The 26,999-nt window shown below is 47.0% G+C and overlaps 1 protein-coding gene across 1 annotated transcript in view; it reads left to right on the forward strand.

The window, feature by feature from the left end:
• GAS2L3 (growth arrest specific 2 like 3) overlaps window positions 1-26,999 on the forward strand; it is a 61,910-nt gene that overhangs the window by 11,451 nt on the left and 23,460 nt on the right. Inside the window, exons 2-5 of the mRNA XM_075344685.1 lie at window positions 6,703-6,761; window positions 16,093-16,136; window positions 24,810-24,978; window positions 26,501-26,619. Of these exons, the coding sequence (XP_075200800.1) occupies window positions 16,119-16,136; window positions 24,810-24,978; window positions 26,501-26,619 (306 nt within the window). The 5' untranslated portion in view covers window positions 6,703-6,761; window positions 16,093-16,118. The remainder of the gene's footprint in view (window positions 1-6,702; window positions 6,762-16,092; window positions 16,137-24,809; window positions 24,979-26,500; window positions 26,620-26,999) is intronic.

Below are 26,999 nucleotides of genomic sequence, written 5' to 3' on the forward strand. Positions count from 1 at the left end.
AACACATTTTCAGCGTTTTTGTGGTGTTTTCACTGTTTGACTCATTTTTTTTTTTTTTTTTTACAACATTTTTTGGGGTGCAAATTACATGTGTGCTATGTCTACAGTAAACTTGTGTTTTTGCAGCTTTTTTTTTCCTGACTGCTTTCTATGAGTGGGGAAAAAAGCTGCAGAAACAATGAAAAAATAGATTTAAAAACACCTGCAGTTTTCCAGTTCAGGTGTGTATATGAGATTTCTGAAATGAAAGAAACATATCTGCAAAACACAATGTGTGAAGATAGCTTTAAAAGTAGAAAAGATTATTAAGGCTACATTTCTACAATGAGCTTTTGGTGACTTTTTGTTTTTGATGTTGCTAAATGGGTGCACATATTAAAGGGAACCTGTCACTAGGTTTTCCCAGTATAAGCTGCGGCCACCACCAGTGAGCTCTTATATACAGTATTCCAAAATACTGTATATATGTGCCCAGACCGCTCTGTATAAAATAAAAATGAGCTTTTATTATACTCACCTAGGGGGCGGTGGGGTCGGATGGTTATTGCTGCTCTCGTTCCGGCGCCCCCTCCATTTTGCGCAGTCGCCGTCCTCCTTCCCAGCCCCATGTGTATGATGCATTCACAGAGAGGCCTCCATTACGCTCCTGCGCATGCACACTTTCATCTGTTCTACTGAGGGCAGAGCTAAGTACTGTAATGCGCAGGTGCAAGGAAAACTCAAAGACCACCCGCGCATGTGGAGTACAATACTTTGATATGCCATCAGCCGGGCAGAGAAGTGCACTTGCACAGTAGTGCAATGGAGGCCTGTGTGTGGATGTCATAGGACATCAACTTAGAGCTTGGAAGGAGAACATCGACTGCACAAGACAGAGAAGATGCCCGGCCGAGAGCAGCGACACCCATTGGACCAGACCACCCCCTAGGTGAGTATAATAAAGGTGTTTTTTACATTCTAAAGCATGGCCTGGGCTCTTGTATTGTGTATTGCTCTATATAAGAGCTCAGTAGTGGTGGCGGCTGCAGGTTATAAGGGGCAATACTGGTAACAGGTTCATTTTAAGTACATCGGGTTATTTGTTTTTTTGTTTTTTATTTTTCCTTGTATCTTTGTGGACTTTTTTCTCTGTATGTGTTTTTGATGCTGCGGTTTTGTAATTTGGTATGTCCTGTTTTAACACTAGAAGTCCCAGAGAGGGGTCATTTAACATTTCTACCATTGGAATCCTATGGAGCTCGAAATCTCTGGGACTTCTAGTGTTAAACCAAGCTGCTTTGTTTTTGATACTTGCTGATATTTGGCTTTGATAAAACGTTATCTTCTGAACACTTCCGGTCAGTGCGCCTCTCTGAAGCGGGGACGCTTTCATTCGGCTTCAGAAGCTCAATAATGTGAGGAAACAAATCCGCGCGCATGCGTGAACTTTGTATGGTGGTGGCGATGACGTTGGCTCTTGTAAATCATCTTATCACACCCACAGATGTGTAATAACATGCTAGGTGGCCTTACTAGTCTGAGGAACTAACACCCCGTCATCTAGTCAAGGGGGTCATTTGCAGATCATAAAACGGGCTTTAGAAATACTTTTTTCTAAAAGATCTGTTTGTGTGCTATATAATAAAGGCATTGTTAGGAGGGGGAATTTAGATGGTACACCCAGCTGCTGGTGGTTGTGGGGGCACGGGGGGACCTGACATGTTCCCTTTTAATACTTTTTCCTTCTGTTTCTCTACTTGCCTCAAAAAAAACTGAAGGGAAAGCATTCTGTCAGCATGTGATCATAAATATGATAAGAGTAAATGGAATGTGGTCAATCATGTGACGAGAAGTGTAAAGGCCGCTTTACACGGTGCGATATCGTTACCGATATCGCTAGCGTGCGTGCCCACCCACATCGGTTGTGCGTCACGGGCAAATCGCTGCCCGTGGCGCACAACATCGCTCGGACCCGTCACACTACTTACCTGCCTAGCGACGTCGCTGTGACCGGCGAACCGCCTCCTTTCTAAGGGGGCGGTTCGTTCGGCGTTACAGCGATGTCACTAAGCAGCCGCCCCATAGAAACGGAGGGGTGGAGATGAGCGGGCCGAACATCCCGCCCACCTCCTTCCTTCCTCAATGTGGGCGGCCGCAGGTACGGTGATGTTCCTCGTTCCTGCGGTGTCACACATAGCGATGTGTACTGCTGCAGGAACGACGCACAACCTGCGCCCTGCAACAGCAACGATATTTGGGAACTGGACGGTGTGTCAACGAGCAACGATAAAGTGAGTATTATCGCTTGTTAACGGTCGCTCCTGCGTGTCACATGCAACGACGTCGCGAACGAGGCCGGATGTGCGTCACGAATTCCGTGACCCCCAACGAGACCTCTTTAGCGATGTCGTTACGTGTAAAGCGGCCTTAATCCTAACGGTGAGTATATTGCACATTGTTAGGATTCAACATGTTACTGTACTTTGCAAATTTGATATGGCCCTATCACCCCCTTTTAGACTTCGTGTGTATGACCGCAGTTGCTGGCTGCTATCCCAGTATACCGGACCTCCATAATTGAGGCTTGTGTGATCTCATACACCATGTTTTGAACTTGTCATTCTTTTGTGATGAAATGATGCGGCATGTGCAGAAAGGCATGGAAATTGTGCTGCTAGAACAAATGTGCTATTCTATTTTGTGTGCCATTCCTAAATATCTGACCCTCTGATTTCATATGCTCGGCTAACTTGTGTGGGTGTAGTGACATGCATGTTTCCAGTCCAGCATGGGGCTGGGAAAGGGAACACTCACTAACGTTTAGCACAAGGATTCCCACTGTTTATTACCAGATGCATGAATAGTGGGTTTGTTGAAGGCAAAGAAAATCCTCAAAAAAAAAAAAATGTGGAAAAAGGTCCCAAATGGAAGATAATTGTTCAACTGAAGAGAAGTAATTTAGTTTGGAACGATGCAGGCCACTTTATATACTGTAATGTCACGAGTAAAGGGGACAAAAGTATTGGGATGGGCCTCAATAATTGAATTCAGGTTTTTTTTCAGTCCCATTACCACGGGTGTAGACCCCCCCCCCCTTCCAGCCATACTGTCTGCCTGTACTAACAGTTGTGATTGTCTCCTTCTGAGCTCACTGGTACCAGCATGGTCCTGAAATTGGATGCCACCGGTGTAACTAGTTGGGTCACGAAGTTTCCTCCCTTCTATATAAGCCATTGTTGATTACAAAATAAAGGGGTAGTATTGAAAAATGTGACACTATCAACTCAGCCATAAAGTGGAGACCACATAATGGTAGAGCGGGGTCATAGAGTGAGTGCCGAGGTGCATAATGTATAAAAGCCGCCATTGTTCTCCTGACTGAAGGCCAAATCTCTGCTGTATCTGCACAAACACCGTCATGAGTTTTTGTGTCTTGACAGGTAGCTGCCTTATACCACCAAACACAATAAGTATCAGATGGAGTGGAGTAAAGCACACCACCGCGGGAATTTGGAGCAGTGGTGACGTATTCTGTGCGGCAATGAATTGCACTTCTCTAATGGAAGAGTGTGGCTTTTGGTAAAGCCAGGAGAGCAGTACTTGCCTGACTATATTGTGCCAACTGTAATGCTATGGTTTGTTTTTTTTATTTTAAGATTTCCTTTATGTTCCTGTAGAATGTTCTAGTTTGTCCTATGTTCAGTCCCCACTTAAAGGGAACCTGTCAGGTGCAATATGCACTCAGGACCACGAGCAGTTCTGAGTGTATATTGGTAATCCCTGCCTAACCGTCCCTGTATACACTAGCATAGATAAAGGGATCTATAGAAAAAGTATTTCTAAAGATCCCATATGATATGCTAATGAGCGCAGGAACTAGTCTCAAGGGCGTTCCTGCACTCAGTCCGCCCTCTCAGCATGTTGGCACGTGCTAACATGCTATTCAATGCCCATTGCCCAGCATCATCATTGGTACTGACACTCGTACCTGTGTCCATTACACCGCTTCAGAACACTGGGCATAGGGTCAGTGCGCATGGATCAGAAGTCAATGGCACTTCCGGTCATGTGCACTACATAAGTTTGAAGCCAAGACAAATACACCCGGCTTCATAGTGCGCATGACCTGAAGTCCGGGGATCATGCGCACTAAGCCGAAATCCAACATTTGGTGCGGTGGCAGCAGAGAGGTGAGTGCGACCATGCCTCTGACACTGCGCATTCATTAGAATAATTGTACGCCCACAGGGGCGTGCTTACATGCTAAGGGGGCCAACTAGCCAGGAGAAGTAATGACTTTGTGACTAGTCCCCTCGCTCATTAGCATATAATGAAATATCTTTAGAAATACTTTTTCCAAAGATCTCTTTATATATACTAGTACAGGCTGGGATTGCTAGGCAGGGTTTCACAATATGCACCCAGAACTGCTGGTGGTTCTGGGTGCATATTGCACCTGACAGGTTCCCTTTAATGAGAAGGTTCAGCAGTTGCCGGCTGTGTCAAACAGCCAGCATCTGTCTGTAACAGTAGCGACTGGAACTTTGTTCTGATTGCTACTTTTCAAATATTTAAATCCCACTGTCAATCACTGGCAGTTATTCCTTTACCGACATATGACATACTGAGAGAGAAAAGTGAAAGCAATACAATAATAATATAGGGATCAACCAGTATGCATACTTAAAATGGATCAATAGGAAGCAAAAAAGAAGTATGCGATAATACTGGGATAACCGAATAAAAAAATCTTTTACATAATATGTAATTATGAGATAAAATATAACAAAAGCAATAAAAAGCCAATAGACTACAAAAGAACAAACATGGTGTGCCTATAATGAGGCTAGAGCTGATCCTCATCTGCACACACAGGGAAATATAAATGGGCTGAGGCAACAGAGTGAAGAAAAAATGGCAGCAGTAGATAAATATGCTTGATAGCCCTGTCCTGGTGTTAGAGAGTGTGGTTCTTCATCATCATCACAAATGATGCCCAACTGTGTGTGGTCGCGGGCGTAGGAGGGGACGCTGCGCTCACCCACTGCTCGGGTCCGGCTGCTGCTGCTCGGTGGTGGCTCGAGCGGTGGGCCGGATCCCGGGGACTCGAGTGGCGTTCCTCGCCCGTGAGTGACAGGGGGTTGGTGTGTGGTTTGGGGATATTGTCCGTGACGCCACCCACGGTTGTGGTGAAGTTGTGACACCACCGCTGCTCTGGATGGGGATCCCGGGAGGAATGACAGGGAGCAGCTTGGATGTTGGTTCTCCCCTCCGTGGGTAGGGGGGTTGGTTGTCCCGGGGCCCCGGTGAGGGGTTTTGGGGATGACAGGCGGGTTACGGGGCCTGGTGAGGTGCAGGATCGCGGGGGCAGCGCTGTGCCGCACGGCACGGTGGTACTCACTCAGCCAGTAATTTACACGGAGTCTCTGGTCAAACAAACGGCTGGATGGACGGGTCCCACAGACGGCTGCGGTGTTTCTCCTCCCGGCAGGTTGATGGTGACTGCCTTTCCCTGCACCTGTGTTGTGTTTACGGTTCCAATGGCTTCCCACCGGTAACCCGCTCCCCAGCTTGGATGGATGCTGAGGGAGCCCCTTTTGCCCGCAGGCTCTGGCCCTGGGAACTGTAGCCTTGGCGGTGACTGTGTTTCCCTTTACGGTGTGAGCTGTTGCCTTCAATCGGGTCTTGACTGCTGGGAAACCCCGGAGGTTCCCTTCGCTAACGGATTTGACCAGTTTTACGGCGACTCCTAGCCTGGTCGGGGTCCATAGGCCCTGCCGAATGGTGCTGGCTTCTCTTCACTTCCCGATCCGGTACCGGCGGGCCACCGCCCGTCCCCGGTCCTTACGGTTCACTCCAATCAGCCTCTCCTGCAGACGGTCACCACCGTCTGCCAACCTTGCTGTATGTGCCTGGGCCACACACCCGGACACAGTCAGGCTGCTCCTCTACCACTTCACTTCCAAAACTCAACTGCCAACTCTTCCCGCCTCCAGGACTGTGAACTCCTCGGTGGGTGGGACCAACCGCCTGGCCCACCCCCTGGTGTGGACATCAGCCCCTGGAGGAAGGCAACAAGGATTTGTGTTTGACCTAGGTGTGCCTAGCCGGGGTGTGGGGTGTGTTGGTGTAGTACCTGTGACGACCTGGCTTGTCCAGGGCGCTACATGTGTCTCATATATATCCATCTCTAACCCTGCCCCAAAGTCAGCAGCCACATACCTACAAGACTGTTGATTTCGGGTCATCAGACCCATGGCTGATCTGTGCATTACACCTTGTAAATGCGACTGTGTGAATCTAGCACTGAAAAGCAAGTAGCTCTTAGAAAGCTGCAGTCATTAATCTGCTGTCCATTTTTCCTCTTTCACTAATGGTGTATAATGGCGACAGTGTGGTTGCAGATTACCTCTCGGATCTCTTTAGAAACTGCGGAAGCGGCTTTAAGGCAATGATTACCACTAAATGCTATTTTTATCACTTGTTTGCATCTGTATTTTCAAGCAAAAATTACATTTAAAAATAAAAACAATAAAACGCTTGGTTTAGGCTTTAATATATAGGTGTAAATTCAGCCCTTGTAAAAGTGGCCTTATCTGTAGCCCACAGTTATTGCTTCCTGTAGCTATAGTCCTCCGAGGGTTTTTAGTGCTAATTTAGTTTTGTTTGTTGTAGATATAGTGATGCTGTGTGCATTTATCTGTATGCTTTTTTTCCTTTAAGGTCATGACTGCAGAGTTCATCCCTAGCACAGCCCATGTTGGAAGATTCCTGAAGGCCAGGTGGGTTTTCTCCCTTTTCTCTTCGAGACTATTTTCATGACTGGACCAGTCCATTCTTCAAGGTATAAGCCCAGGTCAATACTGAGCTTGGGAGTTATCTCCCAATGCATATATTAATATTCCCATTGGCTGACATTGGCCAAAGTAACATTGTCAATATTAGAAAGCAAATTGCACTGCATTTTCCTATACAGAAGGTAATATATAGTGCGCGGCGGCATATATATTAGATGGATATATATCTCTTTTCTCAATATATCTATCTATCCAAAGAATCAGAAGGTAGCACGCTACATTCCTTTCAGATAAAATCTTCTTTAATGGCCCATCACACAGGACGTTTATTCTTGTTCATAGAAATGAAGTATAGTCCATGCGAGAAATTGCCAAGAAACTGAAGATTTGTTACAACGGTGTGTACTACTCCCTTCAGAAGAGAGCACAAACAGGCTCTAACCAGAGTAGAAAGAGAAGTGGGAGGCACCGCTACACAACGGAGCAACAAGACAAATACATTAGAGTCTCTGGTTTGAGAAATCGACACCTCACATGTCCTCAACTGGCAGCTTCATTAAATAGTATCCGCAAATCGCCAGTGTCAAAGCCTACAGTGAAGAGGCTACTCCGGGATGCTGGCCTTCAGGGCAGAGTGACAAAGAAAAAGCCATATCTGAGTCTGGCTAATAAAAGGAACAGATTAATATGGGAAAAAGAACACAGACATTGGACAGAGGAAGATTGGAAAAAAGGGTTATGGACAGATGAATCAAAGTTTGAGGTGTTTGGATCACACAGAATACCATTTGTGAGACGCAAAACTACTGAAAAGATGCTGGAAGAGTGCTTGACACCATCTGTAAAGCATGGTGGAGGTAATGTGATGGTCTGGGGTTGCTTTGGTGCTGGTAAAGGGGGAGATTTGTACAAGGTAAAAGGAATTTTGAATAAGGAAGACTATCACTCCATTTTGCAATGCCATGCCATACCCTGTATACAGCGCTTGATTGGAGCCAATTTCATCCTACAACAGGACAATGACCCAAAGCACACTTCCAAATTATGCATGAACTATTTAAGGAAGAAGCAGGCAGCTGGTATTCTACCTGTAATGGAGTGGCCAGCCCAGTCACCAGATCTCAACCCTATTGAGCTGTTGTGGGAGCAGCTTGACCGTATGGTACGCAAAAAGTGACCATCAAGCCAATCCAACTTGTGGGAGAAGGGGGGGGGGGGGGGAGCATGGGGTGAAATATCTCCAATTACCTCAGCAAATTAACAGCTAGAATGCCAAAGGTCTGCAAAGCTGGAATTGCTGCAAAGGAGCATTCTGTGCCGAAAGCAAAGTCTGAAGGAGAAAATGATTATTTCAAGTAAAAACCATTATTTCTAACCTAGTCAATGTCTGGACTATATTTTCTATTCATTATGCAACTCATTTGATAAATAAAAGTATGATTTTTCATGGAAAAGATGAAATTGTCTGGGTGACCCCAAACTTTTGAACTGTAGTGTGTGTGTGTGTGTATATACGTACATGTGGTACCGATATTTAAGAAAGGTAAGAGGATAGATCCAGGCAACTACCGTCCAGTAAGCCTGACATCAGTAGTATGCAAAGTCTTTGAGGGTTTTAAGGGATGACATGCAAAAATATATTTGGAGAAAATAATATAATAACTGACAAACAGCATGGATTCATGAAAGATAAGTCGTGTCTAACCAATCTGTTGGGGTTCTATGAGGGGATAAATGCAAACCCGGATATTGGTAATGCAGCTGATGTGATTTATTTGGACTTTGCAAAGGCATTTGATACTGTACCACATAATAGCCTTATACTAAAGCTCCAGAAGCAAGGACTAGGGGACACAATATGCAACTGGGTAAGGAATTGGCTAAAAGATAGGAAACAAAGAGTAGTCATAAATGGTACCTTCTCTAAATGAGCTATAGTCAGCAGTGGGGTGCTGCAGGGATCTGTGCTAGGACCGATTCTTTTTAATCTCTTTATTAATGACCTTGTGGATGGGATTGATAGTAAAGTGTCAGTCTTTGCTGATGACACCAAACTATGTAGGATATTAAAAACTGACCTTGATATTACAATATTACAAAAGATCTGGATAAGATGTCAAAATGGGCAGATACTTGGCAAATGAGATTTAATGTTGATAAATGTAAAGTAATGCACCTAGGACAGGGTAATCCTATAGCTGCGTATACCATATTTTTTGGATTATAAGACGCACTTTTCCTCCCAAAAATTTGGGAGGAAAATGGGGGGTGCGTCTTAAAATCCGAATATAGCGTTACCTGGGGGTCCTGTCTGTGCGGCGGCCGGGTGCCTGTGGCTGCGTGCAAGTGGACGGGTACCTGTGCTTGCTTGCGTATGGTTGGCAGCCGGGTACCTGCGCCTGCGTGCGGGCGGCAGTCGGTTGCCTGTACGGGCGGCAGGCGGGTGCCTGTGTGCAGAAGGGTTCCGGCACCGACAAGCACCCGGCTGCTGCCCGCACACAGGCACCCGGCTGCTGCCCGCACACAGGCACCCGGCTGCTGCCCGCACACAGGCACCCGGCTGCTGCCCGCACACAGGCACCCGGCTGCTGCCCGCACACAGGCACCCGGCTGCCGCCCGCACACAGGCACCCGGCTGCCGCCCGCACACAGGCACCCGGCTGCCGCCCGCACACAGCCATAGGTACCCGGCTACCACCCGCACGCAAGCACAGGTACCCTGCCGCTTGCATGCAGGGTGGGCGGGCAGCCTGCTGGCTGCCACTCTGTGCGTGCGGGGCGGGCGGCTGTGCAGCAGGTTACCCAGTTTGTCCGCGGTCCCAGTTTCAAATGATGGCGCTGGGAGTGGGCACGTGCGCAGATGGAGCTCTTGGATGAGAGCTCCATCTGCGCACGTGCCGCTCCGGGAGTCAGCGCGTGCGCAGATGGAGCTCTTGGATGAGAGCACCATCTGCGCATGCGCCGCTCCAGGCGCCATCATTTGAACCGGGACCGCGGACACTGGGACACTCTCACTGTACTGGCCTGCTGCACGACTCTCCCGACGCCGCTCCTTCCGCCTTGGACGCCACCGCGCCTGCCGCCTCAGACTCCACCGCACCTGCCACCACAGATCCCGCTGCCACTGACCCACCGCGCCTGACAGCACAACCTCTGCCTCCTGTGACCCCACTTCACCACCACTGCTGCCCCCTTCCAGTAAGAGAACACCGGAGTATAAGACGGACCCCATTTTTCTTTTTTTTTTTTTTTTCCTTTTTTTATGTCTAAATTTAGGTTGCGTCTTATAATCCAGTGCGTCTTATAAAGCGAACAATACGGTACATTAAATGGAAGTAAACTCGGGACTACAGAACAGGAGAAGGAGTTAGGTATTCCTATTACAAATAAGCTGAGCAGCAGCACTCAATGTCAGGCAGCAGCTGATAAAACAAACAAGATTTTAGGGTGTATAAAAAGAGAGATTAGATCCCATTATCCCAACATATTGTTACATAGATATATCTATCTATCTATCTATCTATCTATCTATCTATCTATCTATCTATCTATCTATCTATCTATCTGCCTTATACCGTGAAGAATGGTCTAATCTTATCCAAAGACTGTTTGATTATTCTACACCATATTTGAATAGAAATCAAAGAGTATTCTTAGACTAGTAAGTTTGTATATTAACCATGCAATTTCTGTTTTTTTCTAACTTCTAGTATTGGAATGATGCTTTTAAGGGAACCTGGCAGCAAAAAAAAAGCTTTTTATCTGCAGTCACTGCGGTAATCTGCTGGTCAAGACCGTATTAAACATATGGAAGAGTCTAATGGGAAGTTGGTCTTAGGGAGAAAAAGTAGATGGTTTCAATATGTAGTGGCTGCTGCCAGGTACTACAGAACAGCTCATTTTTTTTTTTTTTTTTTTTTTTTTAATCGGTTAAATTTTTATTTTTCACCAGGTATACAAAACATGTGTTTATATTTTCAGCAATAACGAGCAGAACTATAATCTTTCCCTCCTCGACATCCCCTCCCTCCCTCTCCCCCCTCAGCGTACATATTACCCATATCATTATCAAAGATCTTACATTTTAACCCTTCAATAGCATATATTGGAATGTATAGAACTATCTCTGCCCCTAGTCAAACATCTCCCAACTCTAATATTTATCCATATTGCAACCACGGATTCGACAATCTATCAAAAAGTGCAAGTGGTTTCCTTTTCCCATATATGCTTCTCTCCATTCGAACAATATGATTAAGATATGTGACAAATTCCCCTCTAGTCGGTGGGTCCCCCTGCATCCAGTGTTTGGCAATTACCTTCCTTGCCGCATACAGCAGTCTGGCTATCGCTATTTTAAAATTGTTGTCTACTTTAATTTCCTCCACGTAACCTAAAAGACATACCAGGGGTTGTTGGAAAGTTTACATCTAGAAGCTCCTTCTATTCTATTAAGAACAGTTATCCAAAAGGGTGCCAACCTGGGGCACATCCACACCATGTGGAAAATGCCGGCACCTTCTCCATTACATCTAGGATAGTCGGAGTTACTCCTCAATCCCATTTTACACATAATTAGCGGGGATCTTTATGCCCTATGCACCACGTAGAGGTGGGCTAATCTTGCTGGTTCACTCATTGATAATTTCGGTATGTATTCCAAAACACTATCCCATACCTCATCAGTGATCCCGTCTATCTCTGCCTCCCATTTAGTCCTAGTGTTTACAGGGTGATCAAGTAAATATGTATGCAGTAGGTCCCTATATATAGTAGACATGATTCCTCTTGTGGGTCCACTACTACACACACATTTCAGTACTAGGTCTGTCTGTACCAGCAATGATTGCTTAACCCCCTGAGCCACCACTGCACGCGCCAACCGTTTATATTGGTACCACCCAAGTGGGGATATTCCAAGCTCATCCTGTATTTGTGTAAACGATTTCAAACATCCCTGGCTAAGAATTTGCCCCATATACCTTTACGTGCCCATTCCTTAATTTTGCCTATCTTGTATATCTCAGAGCAGTTTTCATTGTCCCACAACGGAGAGAATTCAGTTATTGCTGTAGTCCCTCTTATTTGCTTGATCTTCCTCCAGTTTCTATTCATCAAGGTAAGTGTGGGGCTCGTTTTTCCTATTCACCCAAATGATCCGTCCTCCAGACCGAACACTAATGGTTTCCGATGCAGAACATGCCCTAACAGTTTGGATGCTGGGTCTACCACCCCTAAATCTGCCCATCCCCTGAAATGTTGACTCTGAGCTGCCAGATAATATATTCCCGGATTTGGTGGTGCTTGCCCCCCCTTATCCTTCGGTCTCTGTAGCGTCTCGAGTTTAAGTCTGGCTTGTTTGTTCTTCCATATTAGAGCACGGAACATGGAATGAATCTCCTTAAAGTGACTCTGAGGGATCCAAACAGGAGAATTGTGCAACACATAGAGTATCTTGGGCATAAGCACCATTTTAATAAGATTAATCCGTCCTATTACTGATTAAATAAAGCTTATTCCAAGCAGTTATCTTACTTCGCAGTCGCTTCAGCAAAGGGACTAGATTAATAGTAATGTAGTTCCCAATTAGCATGGATACCTGAATGCCCAGATATCTAAACTGGTCCACATCCCGCAGTCTGTTGACCTCATCACCCAGGATCGACCTATCCACTCCCGCATCCACCTGAAACAGATTTGATTTGGTCCAATTGATAGTCAGTCCAGAGATTCCCCCCCCCCCCCCCCCCGTACCGCTCGATCACCTGCATGGCACAGCTCAACAATGCCCCTGGGTCACCCGGAAACAATAGAATGTCGTCAGCATAGAAGGCTATCTTCTCTTCTAGATGGCCATATACAAATACCTTTGTCTCTGTTCTGCCGTATAGCAGCCGCCAGTGGTTCCACTGCCAGAGCAAAAAGGAGAGGCGAGAGCAGACATCCTTGGCGAGTACCCCTTTGTAAATCCACCATGTGTGACAACATTTCATTAATCCTCACTTTAGCTACTGGTCTAGTATATAACAGCTGTATCCAGGATATAAAATTAGTGCCAAATCCCATATGTCTTAGCACTCCCCACATTACTCCTTGTTCCGGATTGTCCACCGGCAGTTGTATGTTAAGGTATAATCTTTGTATATTTTTTTGCCGTGGATCTATTAGGCATAAAACCAGACATCCTGGTAGATTAGGGTAGATATCACTTCTGTTAATCGATTAGAGAGTACTTTGGCCAAAATTTTAACATCCGTCGTTAACAGTGAGATGGGCCTGTATGATTCGGGGAGTTTTGGATCCTTATCCTCTTTAGGTATTACTGTTATCGCCTCCTTCATAGACTCTGTCAGTGCCCCCCCCTCTCGCTTGCCTCCTCCAAGACACTCAGCAAATTGGGTAAGAGTATTTCTTCCAAAGATTTGTATATACCTCCACCGGTAGATCATCTACCCCCGGGGCTTTTTCATTTGCCATGCCATGCAAAGCGCTCTCTATCTCCTCAAGTGTGATAGGGCCCTCTAGACTGTGTTTCTCTGTCTCTGTAATTTTGGAGAATGTCATTGTACCTAAGAAAGCCTCTAGGTCGCTCTGCCTCGTCTCCCCTCTAGTGGAATATAATTCCTCATAAAAGGCTGCGAACATGTCCAGAATATCTACCCCCTCCGTAACCAAATCTCCCATCCAAAGGATGATTGTCTCTGGGCTGCCGTCACAACCGACAACAGATGTCCCAGCTTTTCTCCCTCCACATAAAAGTTCTGTTTTTGAAAAGCCTGCTTCCTAGCTACTTTCTCCAATAGCACCTTATTACATTCTTCCTGCGCTGCTTTTAGCTTCTGCCTATTCTCTGGTGTGGGCTGTGTTACCATCTCTGTTTCTGCTCCCTTCAAGGCCTCTAAGCAATCAATTCCCCCCTGTCTACTACGAGACTTACACCGGCAAACGTCTCTAAATAAAAGGCCTCTCAGGTATGCCTTTATGGCGTCCCAAACTACCAATGGATCCGCACTCCCTCTATGAAGGGTAAAATATTCCAAAATCTCACTGGCTATACCATCCATGTCAATACTTTTTACCCAAACCGGATATAACTTCCATTCTCTTGTTAGCCTCTCCCCTACTCCCCATTTTTTAATAGATACCAATATTGGACTATGATCCGATATTACTCTAGCCAAATATTCAACACTTGAAATTCCAGAGTCCATAAGTTCATTTCCCAAGGCCAGGTCTATACGGGAAAGCGTACCATGGGTCGCTGAGTAACAGGAAAAACAGGTCACCCCTACATTCCTTATCCTCCAAACGTCTACCAACCCCAATTCTTGAATAAAGATACCAAATGCTGTTGCTCCGTCCCTCATCGCCTCACGTGAGTTTCTGCTCCTGTCCCAATATGCATTTATGACATTATTAAAGTCACCGACCAGCAAGAATGGCAAATTCCCCCATTTAGCCGAACGCTCGCTCACCTCTCTAATTTAGACACTAGTGTAAGGCGGTGGAACATATATAGCAGTAATGCATAATAATTGTCCATACAACTTACAGATCACCATTACATATTGTCCCTCTGTGTCTATCCATGTCTCCATATAGGGCGGATATATGGACCAATACAGAGACCCCTCTAGCATAAGTAGAAAAAGTAGAGTGATACGCCTTTTGCACCCATCGCTTGTTCAGTACATTTGTCATTTCGTTCGTCAAATGCGTCTCCAATAAACACATTCATGGTCTCTGGTCTAGCATATATTTTATCATTGCGTCTCTTATACCTCTATCTGACAGTCCCCTTACATTCCAACATAATATTTTAATCTCTCCCATGTTGAAAATTACTGGTTATCTTTAAACAAACATCCTGTCCTTCTGTACGCTGAGTCTTTCCCTTCCCCGCCCCTTAGAACCACCCCAACAAAACTCCTCCACCTCCGATTTACATCTTTAACTCCCTTATAGGGAATGAGGTCTTTCTCTCCCAGACCGGTCATCCTCCTTCCTCCTTTTCTCTCATACCAAAGCTGTCTCATCCCAGTGAGCAGAACCCCCTAACTCACCTCCCGCCTTCACCATATTCGTTTTCGTTTGCATATATCATATATAATGTAAACTACTAACATATGAATTTTTGAAAACTTAAGCATTTATCAATCGCCGCCGCATGGCCAGAAGAAAAAAAAAATATGAAAAAAAATGTATTATCCTCCTCCTGTCATTGTCCAGCTTAGTGTTACTAAATTTCTCCCTGCCCCGTGACGGACGCACTAACTATGTTGTTCGTCGTTGGCAGGGTGTCAAACACAGCAATATGTCTGCTGCGTTCGAACGACGAACAATATTTTGAAAATGAACGACGTGTCAGCGATTTTCGCTATATTTGCGATCGATTGAAGTCGCTCGTAGGTGTCACACGCAACAACGTCGCTAACGACAGAAGTGTTTCACGAAAACCGTGACCCCGACGACATATCGTCAGATAAATCGTAGCGTGTAACAGGGCCTTAAGTCTTGGGATAGGTCAAGTGTCAGAAAACTCTATTGTGTGTTTTTTTTGTTTTTTTTTTTTTTTTTTTAAATTATGGAATACATTCTAAGGCTTTGTGCGCACTAGAAATTGACTTTTTTTCAATCCATACCCTCTGAAAGAATCCCGCACCTGCGGTAAAAAAAAACGGACCAAAACCGCAACGAAATCCGCATGCGGTCTTGCCGTGGTTTGGTGCGGATATGCCACGGTTTTTCTGCAGATTGGTCCCTGCGGATATTTACCATTATCTATAGCAAAAACCGCAGGTACCTGCGGAAAAGAAGTGACATGCACATTAATTCCACAGTGGAAATTCCGCGGTTAAATCCGCAGGTATAAAAAACGCAGTGTGCGCACAGCATTTTTTTTATACTCATAGGTTTTGCTGGGGAATGACTGCAGAAATGTTAGATAAATTTTCTGTGACAAATCCGCGGTACATCCGCAGCGTGCGCACATAGCCTAAGAGAGCCGACATTGCTTCTTTCCTTCTACTGTGACAAATCTGCCTATTAAAGCCTTCTATATAAAACAATATGAATTCCCTGGTGCTTGTAGAAGTAATCTAAATTCAGGTTTTATTCCAAGTGAACACCATCTTCAATGCTGAAATTTCTCCACTTCTGGACTCCATTTGCAGAGATTTCCAGCATGGTCATAGTTGGCTGCTCCCTTGGAATAACTACCTGAAGCACCAGGGGTCCTGTATATGGAACTGATTGATAGCTAGAGTTTATTTCCATTGCAAGTAAACACATTTGGATTTTTTTGTATCCTTTTTAGAAACTGAGCATAATCTGACGAGAAATATGATTCCAGCTGTTCAGGTAAATATCCCAATCTTACAACTATTACTTTCAATTTACACCTCCCTACCTCCTTCATATAATGGAAATAGTGGTTTCTGTTTGCCTAACCATTACTTTTAATTCTTGTGTGTAAAGCTCACCAAATATATTAGATTGCTGTTAGTGATGAGTGCACACTGCCATGCTCAGGTGCTCTGTACTTGTAAAGAGCAGTTGGATGCATGGATGGGCGCAGCTTGAGTACCCGAGTATACTGGAAGTCAATGGGGGACTTGAGCATGTTTCAGAAGAGTTCCCAGAAAAATGATTGAGTTCCCTATTGACTTCTATTATACTCGGGTACTCGAGTAACGCCCGTTCATGTATCCAACTGCTCTTTATAAATACCGAGCATAAATGAATGTACAACAGCAAAGGGAAGCACATGGTTTACGCTTATGAATTGACCACAATAAATAAAGATACAATAATCTACACTATGCATATTATTTACCCAAAAATCATATGAATGGGCATGCCTCGAAGCGCGTTTCGCCTGCTTCTTTCTCAAGGGGATGCTAGGGGATGTGACATAAGTCCTCCTTTTTACTCCCCACTAGCTAATCATGAAGTTGATGACATATGGAAGGCAGTTACTCCCTTTAAGTGCTCACCTAGTTCACAATTCACTCACTTTTTCTCTATATATACACTTCTTGTATCTTGTTTCATTTTTTTTAAGAATTTACGCTTCAGTATCTTCCTTTCCTTCTAATGTACTTTTAATACTGGCGCTCCGGGTGTTAAACTTATTTATACCGTCACATGCGCACCGTAAATGGTCACATTTGTGTTCCACAGTGGAGCGCATGATGTGATGCGTTATCATGTATGCATACTGCAGATTATTGTCTTATTTATTGTAATTAATTCATATGGGTAAACTGTGCTTCCCTTGCTGTTGTACATTTATTTATTTTTATAATATATGATCTGCATAACTACCATTTGATACTTCTATGAGAGGCTGCTGAGAAGTCTTTGGCTTTGTGATCTTTTTTTGTTTCTATGGCAAAGAATGTTACATCACATGAAAGCCTTATGTGTCTAATATATGTTTTCAAAATGTTGTGTTTGTTGCTTATGGCAACACTATTCTACGTACGCGGGAAAACAAAATGGCGGAGTCTAATGCGAAATTCACAGCAACTGAGAGCAGAGGGGTGATAACATTCTTGTTTCTGCAATGAAACTCCGCAAAGGATATTCACGGTGATATGTCGGAGACATTGGTGGATCAATGCCCTTCATATTCTACAATAAAGAACTGGGTTGCCAAATTTAAAACTGGCCACTTCAGCACTAATGATGAGGAAATTCCTGGACGACCGAGAGTGGTTGTTGTTCCAGAGATCTTTGATGCTGTGCACAACCTCATACTGGAGAATCGACGAATTTCAGCTAAAGCAATAGCAGACATCATGGGGATTTCCCGTGAACGTGTTTGTCATCATCCATGAACATTTGGACATGAGGAAGCTATCTGCAAAGTGAGTCCTCAAATGTTTGACAACAGATCAGAGAAGCACGCAAGGGAAAACTTCCCAGTCCATTTGTCAGCATTTCCGGACTGATAAGAACTTCCTGGATCGACTGGTCACTATGGATGAGATCTGGATTTATTTGTATGACCCTGAAAACAAGGAACAGTCAAGAGTGGAGGCACAGTGGTTCTCCTCATCCAAAGAAGTTCAGGGTGCAAAAATCAGCCAGTAAGGTGATGGTGTCTGTGTTCTGGGATAAGGAGCGCATGCTGCTAGTGGACTTCCTTCAAAAGGGTTCCACCATCAATGCAAGGTATTACATTAAACTTTTGGACCAATTGAAGGCAGCTCTGAAGGCCAAAGGGCACTAAGCTGTCGAAAAATCTTGTTCCTGCAAGACAACGCCTCTGCTCACACTGCACAAGCGACTAAGGCAAAACTGGCAGAGCTGGTTTCCCAGCTGGTTGACCACCCACCTTATTCACCAGATCTAGTTCCCTCCAACTATCATCTGTTTCCAAACCTGAAGAAACCCCTCAAGGGTACCAAATTTCACACCATTTCTGATGCCATGGCTGCTACGGATGCCTGGTTTGAGGCACAACCGAAATCCTTCTTTTTGCTAGGCTTACAGAACTTGGAATACCGATGTAAGAAGTGTGTTGACATCAGTGGCGAGTATGTGGAATAAATGTAAACTTTCATTATCCTATCTCGTTTCTTTCTGGGTAAAGCCAAAGACTTATCAGTAGCCTCTTGTACATATGTCCGTTAAAACAAATTCAAGGAAATACAAAACCAATAGTTTAATCTTGAATAAAATATTATGATGTACTATTGTAATATTTATCAGCAAAATTATATTTTCTTTGTCGCTCCATTGGGAGACCCAGACAATTGGGTGTATAGCTTCTGCCTCCGGAGGCCACACAAAGTATTACACTTTAAAAAGTGTAACCCCTCCCCTCTGCCTATACACCCTCCCGTGCATCACGGGCTCCTCAGTTTTATGCTTTGTGTGGAAGGAGGCACACATCCACTCATGCATTCTCATATTAGTTATATCGGTTGGAAGAAAAGAGGGCCCTCACGGGGCCCCCGGCATGTTCCCTTCTCACCCCACTACGTCGGCGGTGCTGTTAAGGTTGAGGTACCCATTGCGGGTACAAAGGCCGGAGCCTCATGCCGTCTCCTTCACCATCCCTTAGCGGCTCTGGGAGAAGTGGGATCCTGACCGGTCATCCATTTACTGGGACCGTGCTCCCTCCGCAGCCCCTGTGGGAATCTGCCGGACAGGAGTCTATTCATCCTCAGGGACCGGGCCCTGCATCTCTAAGGTACTCTGTGTCCCCATGGGGACTGTGCAGGGAGCGCCTTCTTCCCGGACGCTGCAGCAGCTGCTGATTTGAGAAGACCGGCGGACTTCCGCGACGACCGCGCCTGCTTGTCGGCCGCGGTCTTAAATTTAGTCCCCGGCTTCATCGCGGCCTAGTAGCAAAAATCCCGCCCCCGGGCCTGCCTGTCAGGGGTAAGGGCGGGACTGCCGACCTGACGTCGGATGTGAGGGCCGGAGCATCCTGTATGTTTCCTCCCCCCTCACTGATCACTGTGGGGACCCCAGATTCCCGCACTTTCCTAGCGCCGCCCACGGCTCCACTCCTCCCCTGAGAGCTCCGGCAGCCATTTTTTTGGCATTCTGCCGGTGGAGGATTATCAGGAAAGAGCTCTGCAGCTCTGGGAGACCTAAGGCAGGGAATCTGGAGGACACACACTCCGCTTTTTAGCGGTCGGTAAGCCACACCGGTCACCCGGTGCTGGTCCCCCTAGGGTGCCGGAATAGATACGTATTTATATATATATATTTCTGTTCGGTCGGGCTGTATACCCTTTCCCATATACCCTCAGTGATCACTCTCCTAGGAGACAACAGCATGTCGTCCACAAGGAGCAAAGGTGCTAAGGCACAGGGTTTTTTTGCGGCCTGTACCTCTTGTGGGGCTTTGTTACCTGCGGGTTCCACCTACCCTCACTGTGAGCAATGCTCGACCCCTGTTTCGCTTGCTCAGCCGGAGCCTCGGTCACTAGTGGGCCCCTCGGCTCATGTAGACCCCCCTGCTCCCCCTGTCCAGGCGGCAGGGACAGAGTTCGCCTCTTTTGCTGAGAAACTCTGAGTCACTTTCACAATCCATGGCTCAGTCTATGGACAAATGGTCTGCCAAGCTGCTAGAAGCTTTGCAGTCCAGACCGGTCCTTACACAGGCCCCGGCCCCTGTTGGATCGTCGCCTCCAGGCCCCTCTCGGTCCGCGCCGCAGCGCGCTCCCAGGGTGGGCCCTAGGTCTCACGTGGAGGACTCCTGCCCGGACCACAGTCCTAGACAGGCTAAGCGGCCGCGCTGGGAGTCTTCCCCGACTTCTTCACGCTGCTCGGGTTCCCAGCTTGAGGACTTGCTGGAGGACGAGGTGGACGTCGCAGCTCAGGGCTCTGACCCTGACGTCGCCCTCAATCTTGATACACCTGAAGGGGACGCCTTAGTAAATGATCTTATCTCGTCCATCAACCAGGTGTTAGATCTCTCTCCCCCACCTCCACCTGTAGAGGAGTCGGCTTCTCAGCAGGAGAAACACCAGTTTCGGTTCCCAAAACGTACACGGAGTGCGTTTTTCGATCACTCTAACTTCAGAGATGCTGTCCAGAAACCCAGAGCGGTTCCGGACAAGCGCTTTACTAAGCGCCTTACTGACACATGTTACCCCTTCCCCTCTGACGTAGTTAAGGGTTGGGCTCAATGTCCCAAGGTGGATCCTCCAGTTTCTAGGCTGGCGGCTAGATCTGTGGTATCGGTTGCAGATGGCTCATCGCTAAAAGATGCCACTGACAGGCAGATAGAGCTCCTGGTGAAATCCATCTATGAAGCCACGGGCGCGTCTTTTGCCCCGGCCTTTGCAGCCGTGTGGGCACTCCAAGCTATCTCAGCTTGTCTGGCTGAGATTAATGCGGTCACATGTAATTCTGCTCCGCAGGTTGCGTCTTTGACTTCTCAGGCGTCAGCTTTTTCTTCCTACGCCATGAACGCAGTCCTAGACTCTGCTAGCCGTACAGCGGTGGCATCCGCTAATTCTGTGGCAGTCCGCAGGGCCATGTGGCTGCGCGAATGGAAGGCAGACTCGGCCTCCAAGAGGTTCTTAACCGGTTTGCCGTTTTCTGGCGACCGATTGTTTGGCGAACGATTGGATGAGATTATTAAGGAATCCAAGGGAAAGGACTCCTCCTTACCCCAGTCCAAACCTAAGAGACCTCAGCAACGAAAAATACAATCGAGGTTTCGGTCCTTTCGTCCCTCCGCCAAGCCCCAATCCTCTTCATCCAGCAGGCCGGAGAAATGCCAGAGGAACTCCTATGCGTGGCGGTCTAAGTCACGCCCCCAAAAGGCCGCCGGAGGCACTGCCTCCAAGGCGGCCTCCTCATGACTCTCGGCATCCCCGAACCGCATCCTCGGTCGGTGGCAGGCTCTCCCGCTTTTGCGACGCCTGGTGGCCACATGTTCAAGACCGATGGGTGAGAGACATTCTGTCTCACGGTTACAGGATAGAGTTCAGCTCTCGTCCTCCGACTCGTTTCTTCAGAACCTCTCCGCCCCCCGCTCGGGCCGACGCACTTTTTCAGGCAGTGGACGCTCTGAAGACAGAAGGAGTTGTGATCCCCGTTCCCCCTCAGGAACGTGGTCGCGGCTTTTACTCCAACTTGTTCGTGGTGCCAAAGAAGGACGGATCGTTCCGTCCCGTTCTGGACCTCAAACTACTCAACAGACATGTGAGCACCAGACGGTTTCGGATGGAATCTCTCCGCTCGGTCATCGCCTCGATGTCACAAGGAGACTTCCTAGCATCGATCGACATCAAGGATGCTTATCTCCATGTGCCGATCGCACCCGAACATCAACGCTTCTTGCGTTTCGCCATCGGGGACGAACACCTTCAGTTCGTGGCATTGCCTTTCGGCCTGGCGACTGCCCCACGGGTGTTCACCAAAGTCATGGCATCCGTTGTGGCGGTCCTACACTCTCAGGGCCACTCGGTGATTCCTTACTTAGACGATCTCCTAGTCAGGGCCCCTTCTCGGGTGGCGTGTCAACACAGCCTTACCGTCGCTCTGGCGACTCTCCAGCAGTTCGGGTGGATCATCAACTTCCTAAAATCCAAGTTGACACCGACCCAATCACTGACTTACCTCGGGATGGAGTTTCATACACAGTCAGCGGTAGTCAAGCTACCGCTGGACAAACAGCTTTCTCTGCAGGCAGGGGTGCAATCTCTTCTTCGGGGTCAGTCACACCCCTTGAGGCGCCGCATGCACTTCCTGGGGAAGATGGTGGCAGCGATGGAGGCAGTGCCGTTCGCGCAATTCCATCTGCGGCCACTCCAATGGGACATTCTCCGCAAATGGGACAGGAGGTCGACTTCCCTCGACAGGAACGTCTCTTTCCCTTGCAACCAAGACGTCTCTTCAGTGGTGGCTCCTTCCCAATTCTCTATCGCAAGGAAAATCCTTCCTACCCCCAACCTGGGCTGTGGTCACCACGGACGCGAGCCTGTCAGGGTGGGGAGCGGTTTTTCTCCACCACAGGGCTCAGGGAACCTGGACTCCGATAGTCTTCCCTTCAGATCAATGTTCTGGAGATAAGGGCAGTGTATCTAGCCCTATTGGCTTTCCAGCGGTGGCTGGAGGGCAGGCAGATCCGTATCCAGTCGGACAACGCCACTGCCGTCGCATACATCAACCACCAGGGCGGCACGCGCAGTCGTCATGCCTTCCAGGAAGTCAGGCGGATTCTGCAGTGGGTGGAAGCCACAGCTTCCACGATCTCTGCAGTTCACATCCCGGGCGTAGAAAACTGGGAAGCAGATTTTCTCAGTCGTCAGGGCATGGACGCGGGGGAATGGTCTCTTCACCCAGACGTGTTTCGAGAGATCTGTCGCCGCTGGGGAACGCCGGACGTCGACCTCATGGCGTCACGGCACAACAACAAAGTCCCGGCATTCATGGCCCAGTCTCAAGATCACAGAGCTCTGGCGGCGGACGCATTAGTTCAGGATTGGTCGCAGTTTCGACTGCCTTATGTGTTTCCTCCTCTGGCGATGCTGCCCAGAGTGTTACGCAAGATCAGGTCCGACTGCCGTCGCGCCATTCTCGTCGCTCCAGATTGGCCGAGGCGGTCGTGGTACCCGGATCTGTGGCATCTCACGGTGGGTCAACCGTGGGCGCTTCCAGACCGCCCAGACTTGCTGTCACAAGGGCCGTTTTTCCATCTGAATTCTGTGGCCCTCAACCTGACTGTGTGGCCATTGAGTCCTGGCTCCTAGCGTCTTCAGGGCTATCTCAGGATGTCATTGCCACCATGAGACAGGCCAGGAAACCAACGTCCGCCAAGATCTATTACAGGTCTTGGCAGATCTTCTTATCCTGGTGCTCTGATAATGGTTTTACTCCATGGCCGTTTGCCTTACCCACTTTTCTTTCATTCCTTCAATCCGGAATGGACAAGGGTTTGTCACTCGGCTCTCTCAAGGGGCAAGTATCGGCGCTCTCCGTATTTTTTCAAAAGCGCCTAGCCAGGCTTCCGCAGGTCCGCACGTTCCTGCAGGGAGTTTGCCACATAGTCCCACCTTACAAGCGTTCGCTGGAACCCTGGGACCTTAACAGGGTGCTAACGGCTCTTCAGAAACCACCTTTCGAGCCGCTGCGGGATGTCTCTTTATCACGTCTTTCGCAGAAGGTGGCATTTCTAGTGGCAGTTACATCACTCCGAAGAGTGTCGGAGCTTGCAGCGCTGTCATGCAAAGCCCCCTTCCTGGTCTTTCACCAGGATAAGGTGGTTCTGCGTCCTGTCCCGGAATTTCTCCCTAAGGTGGTATCTCCTTTTCATCTCAATCAGGATATCTCCTTACCTTCATTTTGCCCTAATCCAATTCACCAATGTGAAAAGGATTTGCACTCCTTAGATCTAGTGAGAGCACTCCGTCTCTACGTGTCTCGCACGGCGCCCCTGTGTCGTTCAGATGCGCTCTTTGTCCTTGTCACTGGCCAGCGTAAGGGTTCGCAGGCTTCCAAGTCAACCTTGGCTCGGTGGATCAAGGAACCGATTCTTGAAGCCTACCGTTCTTCTGGGCTTCCGCTTCCTTCAGGGCTGAAAGCCCATTCTACCAGAGCCGTCGGTGCGTCCTGGGCATTGCGGCACCGGGCTACGGCTCAGCAGGTGTGTCAGGCAGCTACCTGGTCTAGTCTGCACACTTTCACGAAACACTATCAGGTGCATACCTATGCTTCGGCAGACGCCAGTCTAGGTAGGCGAGTCCTTCAGGCGGCGGTTGCCCACCTGTAAGAGGGGGTCGTTTCGGCTCTTTTTATCGAGGTATTCTTTTACCCACCCAGGGACTGCTTTTGGACGTCCCAATTGTCTGGGTCTCCCAATGGAGCGACAAAGAAGAAGGGAATTTTGTTTACTTACCGTAAATTCCTTTTCTTCTAGCTCCTATTGGGAGACCCAGCACCCGCCCCTGTGCCCTTCGGGCTGGTTGTTTTTTTGTGTACACATGTTGTTCATGTTGAATTCTTCTTTTGGTTCATGGTTTTCAGTTCTCCGAACATCCTTCGGACTGCATTTACCTTAGACCAATTTTATAAGTTTTCCTCCTTCCTGCTTTTGCACCAAAACTGAGGAGCCCGTGATGCACGGGAGGGTGTATAGGCAGAGGGGAGGGGTTACACTTTTTAAAGTGTAATACTTTGTGTGGCCTCCGGAGGCAGAAGCTATACACCCAATTGTCTGGGTCTCCCAATAGGAACTAGAAGAAAAGGAATTTACGGTAAGTAAACAAAATTCCCTTCTTTATTAATTTTCAGATGTGTGATATAGTACTTTTTGTAAGGATATATGAATAGTTGTGTACATAAATCTACTGTTATTCTTTATATTTATGTATAGTTTTTTTGGTTGATATTAATGATACCAGGTCATGATCCAATGTTCATGTCATGATGATGTGGTCTGGTTTGATACATGGAAATCTACTTTTCTATAATATTTAGAATACAGTATAGTGGCTTTAGTGGTGATGTGATAAATATGTAATCCTTTGGGAACCAACCCTTTTTAATGTATTTGTTAAGGTTTGGTTCGGAGAGGATCTCCCATTAAGTCCAAGAAGTCCTCTAACGCCAAGACATGGCCCAGGTCTGTCTGATGTTTCTCAGTATGATCAGTGGTTGGCTGTTCGCCATGAAGCCTCCCTTGTACCTATGCAGGAAGATCTGGCAATATGGCTAAGTAGTTTGTTAGGTAAGTAATAATTGATCCATGTTTTAAAGTCATCTGGCCTAATTAGTCGTCATGTGCCTTGAAACAATTTACTAACCCCTTGCTTTTCTAGGCTGTTTACAGACTGTTTTTTGGTGCTGTCAAGAGATCACAACGTTTTGCAAGTCAAATGCTCCTCCTTTGGGGAGTTTTTAATTTCCTGAAGTGGTTTGAGTTGTTGACTCATGTTGGAAAATGCATTTTCAGAACCTTTAAGGCCGCTTTACACGCAATGATATCGCTAGCGATCTCGTTAGCGATGCGATGTGCCCAGATTGTTGCTACGATTTGCCAAGATTGCTCATAGGTCGTTTTGTAGCGGTCACACGTACCCATCTCATAAACGACGCTACATCGTTCAGCGATCTATTGTTTGACCAAGGCAGTCGTGTGGACACCGTCACACAGCATTCCTCCCAACGATTCTGGCAATGACAGAGGCGTATAATTTTCCATAGCATACACCCTGGCATGACACCTTAGCGGAGGAGGCGTGGAGCATTGCTCGTAACGACACGCCCGCGTCGCTGATAACGAACGCACGAACGATGTTCGTCGTTGGCAGGGTGTCAAACGTAGCAATATATCTGCTGCGTTCGAAGCGATGAACAATATTTTGAAAATAAACGACATGTCAACAATCAACGGTTTTCGCTAGTTTTCCGATCGTTCGGAGTCGCTCGTAGGTGTCACACGCAATGACGTCGCTAACGAAGACGGAAGTGCGTCACGAAAACCGTGACCCCGACGACATATAACGATATGTCGATAGATATATAACGATAGATATATCATAGCGTGTAATGGGGCCTTTACACGCTCCAACATCGCTAGAGATCGCACCCGCCTCCGTCGTTTGTGAGTTACGGGCAAATCGCTGCCCGTGGCGAACAATATCGCTAGTACGCGTCACACGCACATACCTTCCTAACGACATCGCTGTGGCCGGCAAACAAACTCATTTTTTTAAGGGGGCGGTTCGTGCGGCGTCACAGCGATGTCACGCAGCGGGCCACCAATAGAAGCGGAGGGGCGAAGAGCAGCCGCATGAACGTCGCTCCCACCTCGTTGCCGGAGGATACAGGAACGCTGTTGTTCGTCGTTCCCGGGGTGTCACACGTAGCGATGTGTGCTGCCTCAGGAACGACGAACAACCTGCGTCCCAAATGAGCAACGATATTTGGGAAAGGAGCGAGGTGTCAACAATCAATGATTTTTGCCGCTTTTTGGATCGTTAGCGGACGCTCGTAGGTGTCACACGCAACAACATTGCTAACGACGCCGGATGTGCGTCATGAATTCCGTGACCCCAGCGATAGCTCGTTAGCGATGTCGTTGCGTGTAATGAGGCCTTAACAGTTAATTATTGGTGTGGCTTTTGGCTTTACCCTATCTAGAGTTATTTGTATATTAGATGATCATTGCTTTCTTATATGTTAAGCCTCATGAATTATTCACGTAGCATGATGTGTTGCAAATTCTCAAAATGATTGTGTTTTTATAGGTGTAGAGGTTAGAGGGGAGCGCTTTATGGATGACCTTGACAATGGTGTTCATCTCTGCCAGCTAATTCATGTTGTGCAGCACACAATGAGACAATGCTGTACGGCTGAAGAGCTAGTGGTAAGTGTATGACTTTTACTACAGAGTGCCTAAGAACTAACAATAGAGCAGGCAACCCCTGTAAATGTAGGAAGATAAAAAACGACAATTACAAAAGCACTTCCTAAATTTAAAACACGTAAACCTAGAAAAAAAAACTAATAAAAACATAATACACTCAAAAAATGGGACTAGGGTTCAACCCATATGACCTTCATGACAACTAATAGTGCAATATAAAAGTACTGGAGATCTGAAAAGGATGTATGGTTAGCACTTTCCCCTAAAATGTTGTCAAATATAAATCAGTAAAGAAAAAAAGTTGCAGTACAAATATGCAGATAATACACCAAAAATAGGCAGATGCCATCTCTGTGCCATCTATACTGGAGAAACCCGTT

The sequence above is a fragment of the Anomaloglossus baeobatrachus genome, chromosome 4 (genome assembly GCF_048569485.1).
Source record: "Anomaloglossus baeobatrachus isolate aAnoBae1 chromosome 4, aAnoBae1.hap1, whole genome shotgun sequence".
In the NCBI taxonomy this organism is placed as follows: domain Eukaryota; kingdom Metazoa; phylum Chordata; class Amphibia; order Anura; family Aromobatidae; genus Anomaloglossus; species Anomaloglossus baeobatrachus.